The 11,944-nt window shown below is 40.6% G+C and overlaps 1 protein-coding gene across 1 annotated transcript in view; it reads left to right on the top strand.

Annotated features, from left to right (window-relative positions):
- The first annotated feature begins 576 nt into the window (after positions 1–576).
- The window catches only part of RHBDL2 (rhomboid like 2), a 50,006-nt gene continuing 38,638 nt past the window's right edge, over positions 577–11,944 (top strand). The window contains exons 1-3 of the mRNA XM_012554314.2: positions 577–987; positions 3,685–3,833; positions 8,123–8,235. Of these exons, the coding sequence (XP_012409768.1) occupies positions 742–987; positions 3,685–3,833; positions 8,123–8,235 (508 nt within the window). The 5' untranslated portion in view covers positions 577–741. The remainder of the gene's footprint in view (positions 988–3,684; positions 3,834–8,122; positions 8,236–11,944) is intronic.

Raw genomic sequence — 11,944 nt, forward strand, 5'->3', positions numbered from 1 at the left:
AACTTCAATCTTTGCTCCGTTTATCATGGTGTTGCTTTTTGGTCCAGTTGTGAGGAGTTTTGTTTGCTTTTTGTTGAGGTGTAAACCATACTGAAGTCTGTAGTCTTTGATCTTCTGTAGTAAGTGCTTCAAGTCCTCTCCGATATCAGCAAAGGTTGTGCCACCTGCATATTGCAGGTTGTTAATGAGTCTTCCTCCAATCCTGAAAATGCACTCTTCTTCAGATAGTCCAGTTTGTTAGATTCTTTGCTCAGCATACCAACTGAGTAAGTATGGTGAAAGGATACAACCCTGACGCATACCTTTCCTGATTTTAAACCACGTAGTATCCCCTTCTGTTTGAACGACTGCCTCTTGGTCTATGTATAGTTTCCGCATGAGCACAATTAAGTATTCTGGAATTCTGGTTCTTTGCAATGTTATCCATAATTTGTTATGATCCACACAGTTGAGTGCCCGTGCATACTCAATAAAACACAGGTAAACATCTTTCTGGTATTCTCTGTTATCATCCATGATCCATCTGACATCAGCAATGATATCCCTCCTTCCACGTCCTCTTCTAAATCTGGCTTGAATATAAGTGCTTGAGCAGAGAGACCATTTTAATCATCTTAAGCTGCCTTCTACTAACACATGGCTTGGAAACTAATGATGGTGGTTTCCATGCCAAAGGCTATAGAATTATTTGTTTTTCCCTGACATTCATGTCCCTTTCAGGTGGAGGGAGGATCTAGGACAATGGCTGGTGCTCATGATTTGGAGATGGAGAGTGTGAATCTGAATATGGAGAGAGAGATGAAAGAAGAGCTGGAGGAAGAAAAGAAAATAGGAGAGGATGGGGGAGGTAAGGCTCTCTCCAAAGATAAAAAAGTTCACAGGATTGTCTCAAAATGGATGCTTCCTGAAAAGGTACGAAGAACATACTTGGAAAGAGCTAACTGCTTCCCACCCCCTGTGTTCATCATCTCCATCAGCCTTGCAGAGGTAAATGTCTTGGGTAGTGGGCATTAGCTTAAGTCCTTGGGAAATTGCAAACAAACTCTGAGGTTAGACCTAGATCTAGATAATAGACTGGAAAACATTCAAGAAGAGAGCTTGCTGGGGACAAGTACAGCAGGCACAGAACCTCCACCTCACCCTCTCCAGAGGTCCCTTTCCAGGCTTTTCCTATGCTCCCCATCACTTTCAGCCAAGGGTTGAGTTTCCTTTTTCTAACAAATTCCCTGCCCAGCAGTGACTTTAATTTCCATGGCTTTGTTTCATTTAACTGATGGGAGGCTTAGAGACCAGCTAATCTTGGCGTTGCAAATTGGACTGATCTTATGAGTCAAAGTTTATTGATTGGTAAGGTCTCTCTGGAGCCATATGTTTACAAGAAGATGGATTGACATGGTGGCTGCAACAATGGGCTCAAACATAGCAACGACTGTGAGGATGGTGCAAGACTGGGCAGTGTTTCATTCTGTTGTACATATGGTCGCTATGAGTCAGAACCAACTTGTCAACATTTAACAGCAACAATAGCCGCCTCCAAATTTCAGTAGGAAAGGAAATGGGATCCTCTCACCACATCTGCTTTGGGCAAGGAAGTGGGGGAGTTTTAGCGTTAAGTGTGTTTTCAGACTCTGATCTTGTTAGCCCTTTTTTTTTCCAGAGAATGCAAGGCCCAGAGAGGTGGAATGACTCGCCCATGTCATAGTGACTGGGCTTCTCATGAGCCTCATTACATCTAGCTTTTGTCCCACACCATGATGTCTCATAAGAGAAGTGGCAGAGCATGGTTGATTGTCGGGTGTGACTTCAGCAGCATTACACCAAACCCATTGCCGTCGAGTGGATTCTGACTCATGGTGACCCCATGTGTTACAGAGTAGAACTGCTCCACAGGGTTTTCTTGGCTGTAATCTTATAGAAGCAGACTGCCAGGCCTTTCTCTGTGGTGCCGCTGAGTGGGTTCCAACTGCCTACCTTTTGTTAGTAGCTGAGTGCAAACCATTTTGCGCCACCCAAGGACCTTTCAGGGACATTAGGAAAAACCTTATGTAATCCTCCTACTTCCAACTGATGCCTCAACCTCCTTATCAGGGACCAAGCCTCTGCTAGCTCAGATAAAGATAAGCATACTTCAGATAAGCATCTGCTTTGGATCTGTATCTGGATTCTTTCTGCTTCTCTGCACCCTGTCTCATGTTATCCTTCCAGATTTTGCTCTCATTGCTAACTGCTTTTGTCTGCCCCACTTATGTTTTCACACTGACCGCGCAGGCTACAGATCACCCTGTATATCGATTAGCCTGGCCATGGTCCAGTCAGTGTAGGGGTGGGCCGGGGGATTGGAGAAGAATGGAGTAAGGTCACATTGTACAGAGTAAGCTGGCCTAGACAGTGAGTGCCACAGAGAAGGCAGTTTTCCTCAAAAGGGTCATGGAGCAGATGCTGAGATATCTGCCCCTTACAGAGGGATCAATGCATTGACTTAACTTTTTATTAACGTTTTAAAAATAAACTTTTGTTTTGGAATAATTTTAGATTTATAGAAAAGTTGCAAAACTAATACAGTCAGTTTCTGTATACCCCTCACCCACTTTCCCCATACTGGTAACATCTTATTTCCATGTTACGTTTGTCAAAACTAAGAAACAGACGTTGGTACAACACTACTTTATATAGATTTTACCAGTTTTTCCATTAATGTCCTTTCTCTGTTCTAGGATCCAGCTAGATTATCACATTGCATTTAGCTGTCATGTCTCCCCAGCCTCCTCTCAGCTATGGCCGTTTCTCAGGCTTCCTTTGTTTTTCATGACATTGACAGTCTAGAGGAGTACTGGTCAGGTAGCTTGTGGAATGCCCCCCAATCTGAGTTTATCTGATGTTTTTCTCAGGATTAGACTGCGGCTATGGGTTTGGGGAAGAATACCATGGATGTGAAGTGCCCTTCTCACCATATCACATCAGGGGTACATGATATCCACGTGACATCACTGGTGACGATAACCTTCACTTGGTTATTAATGTAGTGTTTGCCAAGTTTCTCCACTGTAAAGTGACTGTTCTTCCGTTTCCTTACTCTATTCCTTGGAAATGATCATTGACATAGTTTTACACTAAGTTGTGAATGAAAGAGCAAGTGGTGGGGGTGGGAAGATGAATGCAGTGGGCATTTGAGATGGGGGGGGATAGATAAGAGAACATAGTGCCAGAGAGCAGGGTGTGAAAGAATGGGGGAAGGGTTCGGAAAAGGGAGTCTCCTTTACACTTTGGCCCACAGCTGTGCCTAAATACTAGAAGTAGGATATGACCACATTGGGGGATGGTGAGAAAATCCCTGTCATCTTCTGAGCACATGCTATGGAGTGGCCCACTTGAGAGTTACGGCTCATGGGTTTACCTGGGCCAGCTCTTGAGAAGGAAAGGTCCCTGGGTGGTGCAACTGGTTTGTGCTTATCTACTAACTGAAAGATCGGTGGTTTGAACCCACCCAGTGGTACCTTGGAAGAAAGGCCTGGCAATCTGCTTCTGTAAAGATTATAGCCAAGAAAACCCTAGCTAGTTCAGTTCTACTCTGTAACACATGGGGTCACCATGAGTCGGAATCAACTGCATGACAATGGGTTTTGTTTTGTCTTTTTTTTTCCTGGAGAAGGAGGGTTAACATTCATGTCTGCCTCTCCCTGTCAGCTGGCAGTGTTTATTTACTATGCAGTGTGGAAGCCTCAGAAACAGTGGATCACCTTGGACACCGGCATCTTGAAGAGCCCCTTTATCTACTCTCCCAACAAGAGGGAAGAAGCCTGGAGGTTTATCTCATACATGCTAGTACATGCTGGGTAAGGAGTGACAGTTACATCACTGATGTCAGAAGGGACTATAAGTCATTATAACCCCTAACGTTCATTTAGTGCATTAGTATTGATAAATCATTTTCATGTCCACAGTCTTGTTTGATCCTCACAGCAACCCTAGGCCCTGAACCAATATGACTTACTCTAAGTTCTGTGTTCTTTATATTGCATTATCACTTCCCGATATTGGTATTTACATAGGACTATGAACAAGAAGGAAACCCTGGTGGCATACTGGTTAAGTGCTACAGCTGCCAACCAAAAGGTGAGCAGTTTGAATCCACCAGGCGCTCCTTGGAAACTCTATGGGGCAGTTCTACTCTGTCCCATTGGGTTGCTATGAGTCGGAATCGACACGATGACAATGGATTTGGTTTGGGTTTATGAATGAGAAGAGACTAAACCGTTAAAAACCAAAACTACGCTTTCCTAGTTTTTTGATGTTCTTAAATGCTCCCTAGGAGTCCCTGGGTGGTGCAAATGGTAATGTGCTTGGCTGCTAACCGAAAGATTGGCAGTTCAAGTCTACCCAGTGGTACTTCGGAAGAAAGGCCTGGCAGTCTACTCCCCAAAAATCAATCAGCCATTGAAAACACTATAGAGCACAGTTCTACTCTGACATGCATGAGGTCATCATGAGTTGGGCTGACTACACAGCAACTGCTTTTTAAATGTTCCTTTAGGTAATGAAATTGTGGAACTGAATCACTAGTTCCCACACCCCAGCCTTTTAAAAAATTATTTTATGAACATTTTAATGAGTGTGTAATACTGTTATCCACTTGGAATAATAAGGACAATAGGAAATACAGGGCCTGCCTTTTAATTTGCTTACAGTTTCTTAAATGTTAGTAGCCTTTCTCGACCTAGCTCAAAATTCACGACCCACCATGCTCACTGCAGACAGTGAGGAGCTTGCTTCTGGCCTCACCTCTCTGGTGGACTCCTGTACCTTCAGGTGAAGCCAGCCTCATCTATGGGAACTACCCTGCCCTGGACCTGAAAAGATGATCCTTTGGCCAGTGGCTAAATAGGCATCCATGGCAGGACACAGGGCTCAGAAAAGTCAGGGACAGAATCACTAAGAACACCCAGTTTCTGTAGACATTTCCACATTTTGGTTTTCCATTTGACAGTATGTTCTGAGCAAATGTGGCTCCCGCCCTCAAAGACTTAAAAATTATAAGAGGAAAGAGTCAGCTAAATAGAAATGTAAGGCAACATAGTATTAAAGTATACAGTAATTAATTTTTGTGCCTCAGTTTCCTTATCTATAAAATGGGACAATATAGTGCTTACCTCATAAGGTTGTGGGATTAAATGAAACAGTAGTTATAATTTTCACAGTGCCTGACACATAGTAAAAAAAAAAACAAATCAAACTCGCAGCGACTGAGTCAATTCCAACTCACAGGGACCCTACGTGACAGAGTAGAACTACCCCATTGGGTTTCCAAGCAGCGGCTGGTGGATTCAAACTGCCTATCTTTTGGTTAGTAGCTGAGCTGTTAACCACTGTGCCACCAGGGCTCCATGATAAACACTCAAAAAGCTGGCTGTGTAGGACATGCCATCTATGGGGTTGTATAAGTTAAGAATTCTTTTGGATGGAAATAACAAAAAAAATCTAGCAGTGGCTTAAACAAACAGAGACTGATTTTTTCCCCATATAGTAACTCCAGAGGTAGGTGGCTGGTTCAGCACTTCACTAAAGCCAGGGTCTGCTCCTGTGCCGGCATGTCTCGTCCCTTGGCCTTTTTCTCATGGTTGCAAGTTGGTTGCTGTAACTCTGCATTCAAGGAAAGAAGAAGGAATGTGTAGCACCAGGCATTAGTGCATCCATCCCTTTTGTTAACGCAAAAACTTGCTTAAAATCTTCCAATAGTGCTTTTACTTGCATTTCATTGGCCAGAACCACCTGATATGGCTAACCCTAGCTATTAGAGAGGTTGAGTTGACATTAGTTCTTCCAGTCTTGATAGAGGAGGTAGAAAAGGTATGAAGGAAATGGATGTTGGATTAGCTATAGTTACATAAAGAGAAAGGAGCCTTGGTGGCACAATAGTTCAGCGCTTGGTTACCAAAAGGTCGACAGTTTAAACCTACCAGTGGCTCCACAGGAGAAAAGACCCGGCAATTTGTTCCCATAAGGATTCCAACACCCATAGCTGTCAAGTCAATTCTGACTCACAGTGACCCTGTAGGACAGAGTAGAACTGCCTCATAGGGTTTTCAAGGCTGTAATGCTTACCAAAGCAGACTGCCACATCTTTGTCCCGAAAAGTGGCTGGTGGGTTCTAACTGCCGACCTTTTGATTAGCAGCTGAGTACTTAACCACTGCACCACCAGTGCTCCTTCCAGTGAAGATTACAGCCTATGAAACCCTATGGGGCAGTTCTACTCTCTCTCACAGGGTTGCTAGGAATCAGAACTGATTTGATGGTACACACCACCACCACCAACATACGAAGAGGAAAATACCAAAGTAGGGATGGCTTCGTGGATAATATGGATTTGAACTGGATCTTGCTGGGTGTATAAGATTTGAATGAAAAAAAATCAGTATTTTTATTTTGGGATATGAAAGGATTTCACCTTTTTTGCCACCTCCAGTCTTGCTACTGACCAGCAGAAAGAGTGCTTAGGATTGCAAGACAGGCGATGTTGGGGGGCGTTTTGTGCTATTGGTCACTGTTATGGATTGAATTGTGTCCCCCAAAAATATATGTTGTAAATCCTAACCTCTATGCCTCTGGTTATAATCTCATTTGAGACCGAATTGTCTGTGTTATGTTACTGAGGCAGGATTAGTGTAGGGTGTGTCTTGACTGAATCTCTTCTGAGATATAAAAGAGATTAAACAAGCAAGAGAAGCAGAGATGGGGGAAGAGAGATGCCAAGCCACATGAAGATGGTCCAGGAGCAGAAGCTCAGAAGGGACAAGGACCTTCCTCCAGAGCCGACAGAGACAAAAAGCCTTTCCCTAGAGCCAGCGGCCTGAATTTGGACTTCTAGCCTCCTAACCTGTGAGAAAATAAATTTCTGTTTGTTAAAGCCACTCATTTGTGGTATTTCTGTTATAGCAGTGCTAGATAACTCAGTCACCTTGTCCTCAAACAATTCCCAGAGAACAGGATGGTTTTCTTTGATCTTCTTGTTCAAATTCAGAAGCCGATATTTCATCATCTCCTTTATGTCTGAGGTCTCCAAAAAACAGTCCTTGCTAGACTATTCTGTGCTGAATTACATGTAACCCCTCATATGTCTTTGAAGGTGGCTTAGATACTGATAGCTGTGGGTGAGTGCATACTTGACTGTAAAAAGTAAGTAATCATTTCTGAAAGATACCCCCAGGTAGCCTTCAATGATATGCTGAATATTTGTTAAGTAAATTATAATGTAAAAGAACAAACCTAAAACTAATACAAAAGCTGCTGGACTTTGTGGAAGATGCAGTGCTTATTTATTTATTTGAATTTTTTGTTTAATCTGAAATCTCTTTAAAAAATTAAAACATTGTGTTACATAGCTACTAAATTATAGTTTACTCTCACGCGGGAATTTTTCCAATTTTCTTCTGAGATTCTGCAGATACACTTCTGGTGTCTGACAAGCAATAATATGAATTTCATTTTAAAATATAATTTTATCTATTTAAAAACCGTAATAAGAACCACCTGCACTTAAATATGTTATATGCTACATTTTAGTGCACTGGACATGCCAACTTTAGCTAGTATTACTAGGTCAATGTTTTTGTGGAGAAGTGGGAATGAGGTTTCTCTTGCCATCTCTGTCTACTGAAGAACCTCCTGAGATTGTGAGAATGGCTGTTTTAACAACTATTAAAATTGGAACTCAATATGAGTGAATTAGGATTTTCTCTATAGCATGCAACCGAAACAAGATCAGATGCCAAGGGTGACATAAGATAGCAATTGTCATCTCAATTCCCTAACTTCACATTTATGTTCCTTAAACAGCCTCATTGATCTGTCTGACATTATAAATAACTGTTACAAAAACAGAACTTATAAAATAAATTTATACTTCTAAAATACCCTTTTATCTGCTTTATATATCGAGACTCCACGCAAGATTTTATGTAAAATAAAGGTTCTCCTGCTTAAAAAAAAAAAAAAAAAAATTAGAAAATAGAATGCTGGTGAAGCTAGTCCTTTCCTGGAAACAATGCACTGATGTCCATCAGTTTCCCAAGGAAAGAGCTGCTTGGTTTAATCATAACATTTGACAACTGTGTTTGCCTCTGCAGAGTTCAGCACATCTTGGGGAATCTTGTTATGCAGCTCCTTTTGGGCATCCCCTTGGAAATGGTCCACAAAGGCCATCGAGTGGGGCTGGTGTACCTGGCAGGAGTGATTGCAGGTCAGTGTTCTGAGGGTAACACAGAAGCCAAACCTCTGGGCTGGGAAGACCAAAAGCTAACATTTAGAGTGGGCTTCTTATTTAAGTCAAGATTTATCACACTGCTCAGATGTGCTAGGGAGCACCCTAAGCATTAGCCGTAAAAAGATAAGTCCTTGTGTCTGTCCTTAGGTATCTCACAGTCAGATGGGGTTTTACACAATTGGAAACTGCCAGTAGTTCGGTGTGAGGGTGTATATGTTAGGTAGAGGCCTAAAGCCAGATTGTCAGACTAATTATTTTTGGAAGTAACATGGTCAAATTTGCATTTAAGAAAGGTAACTTCGAGAGAATGCAGAGAAGAGCTGGGGTGGGTGGGTGGGAGGTGGGGTTAGGTAGAGATAGGGCCCAAAGATCAAATAGGGGCTAGCAACGTATTTTATGGCCGCAATCTCTAAAGTTGAGTATGCCTAAGATGATCCAGTATGGTGTGGGGAGAAAATACTAAAACTTCTATTTATGTGTGTGCTTGTACATACATTTGAAATACTTTTTTAAAAAAGTTAAAAATTTTTTAAGTTTAAACAAACTTTCTATTTTGAGATAATTGTAAATTTCATATGCATTTGTAAAAGATAGTACCTAGAGATACTGTGTCCCCTTTAACCAGTTACCTCCAATGATAACTTCTTGCAAACCTATAGTACAATATCACAATCAGGATAACATTGATACAGTCAAGATACAGAACACTTCCAGTCCCACCAGGATCACTCATGTTGCCTTTTTATAGCCATACCTACTTCCCTCCCACCTCCACCCCCTCCTTAACCTCGGGCAACCACTAATCTATTCTCCATTTCTATAATTTTGTCATTTCAAAAATGTTATATAAATGGAATTATACAGTATTAGCCTTTTGGGATTGGCTTTCTTCAGTCAGTGTAATTCTCATGAGATTCATCTGTGTTGTTGCACATATCAGTAGTCCATTCCTTTTTATTGCTGAGTAGTATTACATAGTACGGATGTACCACGGTCTGTTTAAACAGTCACCCATTGAAGGATATCTGGATTGTTTCCAGCTTTTGGCTACGATGGATAAAGCTGCTATAAAAATTTGTGTATGGGTTTTTGTGTGAACATAAGCTTTCGTTTCTTTGAGATAAATACCCAAGAGCACAATTGCTGAGTCATATGGTAGCTGCATGTTAATTTTTTAAGAAACTACTGAATTGTTTTCCATTTTCCATTCCTACCAGCAATGTCTGAGTGACCCAGTTTCTCTGTATTCTCACCAGCCTTTGGTGGTGTCATTATTTTTTATTTTAACCATTCTGATAAGTGTGCAGTGATATCTTGATATCTCATTGTGGTTTCAACTTGCATTTCCCTTAAGGCTAATGATGTCGAACATCTTTTTTCTGTGTTTATTTGCCATGTGTATATTCCCTTCTGTGAGATGTCTGCTCATGTCTTTTGTTCATTTTCTAATTGACTTGTTTATTTTACAGTTAAGTTTTGAGAGTTCTTTATATATTCTAGATACTAGTCTTCTATTGAATGTGTGCTTTGCAAATATTTTCTCCCAGTCTTTAGCTTGTCTTTTCATCCTCTTACCAAGGTCTTTCACAGAGCAAAGATTTCTAATTTTGGTTAATTCCAATTTATCAATTTTTCCTTTTATGGATTGTGCTTTTGGTGTCTTGTCTGAGAACTCTTCATTGAGCTCTAGAGTCTGAAGATTTTCTCCTATGTTGTCTTCTAAAAGTGTTATAATTGTCCGTTTTACATTTAAACCTGTGATCCATTTTGAGTTTCTTTTTTTCATTTTGCGTTAATTTATGTATAAAGTGGGAGGTTAAGGTTTTCTGTTGTTTTTGTTTTTATGCTCATGGATATCCAATTACTCCGGCACTATTTATTGACAAGACTATACTTCTTCCATGCTTTTGTATTTTTGTCAAAACTCGGTTGGTCATAGCTGTGGGAGGCTATCTCTGGGTTCTCCTTTCTGGTCCACTGAGCTATGTATGTGTCTATCCCTCTACCCACACAGACATGATTACTGTAGCTATCTAATAAGTCTTGAAATTGGGTAGAGTGATTCATTCCTGTGTTTCAAAATTGTTTTTAGCTATTCTAGTTCCTTTGCCTTTCTATATAAATTTTAGAATAATCTTGTTGTCATGTATTGAATTGTGTCCCCCAGAAAATGTGTGTAGCAACTTAGCTAGGTCATGATTCCCAGTATTGTATGATTGCGTAATCTGATGTGATTTCCTTATGTGTTGTAAACTCTATCACTATGATGAGGTTATATGTGATCTTCTTATGTGTTGTAAATTCTATCACCATAATGAGGTTATGCTGATGAGGTTTACAAGATTAGGTAGTGTCTTAGTCCAATCTCTTTTGAGATATAAAAGAGAGAAGTGAGCAGAGACACATGGGAACCTCATACCACCAAGAAACAGTGCCGGGAGCAGAGGGTGTCCTTTGGACTTGAGGTTCCTGCGCAGAGAAGCTCCCAGATAAAAGAGAGATTGATGACATGGACCTTCCTTCAGAGCCAACAAAGAAAGCTCCCTTGGAGCTGACACCCTGAATTTGGACTTGTAGCCTACTGGACTGTGAGAGAATAAACTTCTCTTTGTTAAAGCCATCCACTTGTGGTATTTCTGTGAGAGCAGCACTGGATGACTAAGACACTTGTCTATAGCTACAAAAACTCTTGCTGAAATTTTGATAGAAATTGCATTGTTTGAGGACATTGAACTTAACATAATACACACTTATTGAGTCTTCCATTTATTGGAACACTGTATGTCTATTTGTTCAGATCTTTGATTTCTTTAATCAGTGTTTTGTAATTTTCAATATGTAAGTACATTTTATTAGATTTACACTTAAGTATTTTTTTGAGCAATTGTAAATAGTATTGTATTTTTAAATTTCAGTATCCACATATTCATTGCTAGTATATAGAAACCCAATTGATTTTTTAATGTTGATCTTATATTTTGAGACCTTGCGGAACTCACTTATTAGTTCTAGGAGTTTTTTGGTAGATTCCTTGGGATTTCTGTGTCATCTACAAATTATCATGTCACCTACAAATAGGGGCAGTTTTATTTTTTCCTTTCTAATCGGTAGACCTCGTTTTCCCTTTCTTACATTATTGTGCTGACTAGGACTTCTAGCACTATGTTGAATAAGAGTGGTGAGAGCAGACGTCTTTGCCTTGTTTCAGTCTTAAGGGGTAAGCATTTAGTCTTTCATCATTATGTTTAATATTAGCTGTAGGTTTTTTTGTAGATGTTCTTTATCAATCCATTTATTCATAATCTAAAAAATAAGCAAGTAATCAAGCACAACTAACATGGAATACACAGACTGACACAGATCACTCTTTGGTCTTTATGTATCACAGAAGTGTATGCACTTTCCCTGGGGCAGGTGTGAGTTCTATAACACCCAGGAACTGAAAGTCCTTACTGCCTTGTTCCCTTTCATGTGGTAGGTATGGTAAGGGCATTTTGAATTGGTAATTGGAAATAGTTCCGTCATTATCTGATTTTTCTGCTGAAATGATGTAGTATCTCTTATGCTTCACTTAAAAAACTGGGAACCACAGTTCCGGCAAAATGGCGCTCTAGGCAGAAGCACCACGCCGTCCCTCCACAGCAAAGATCCGAAAAACTAAGCCGAACAGAGAATACAACAATCC

Source organism: Trichechus manatus, unplaced genomic scaffold (assembly GCF_000243295.1).
Source record: "Trichechus manatus latirostris isolate Lorelei unplaced genomic scaffold, TriManLat1.0 scaffold00015, whole genome shotgun sequence".
Taxonomy (NCBI): Eukaryota; Metazoa; Chordata; class Mammalia; order Sirenia; family Trichechidae; genus Trichechus; species Trichechus manatus.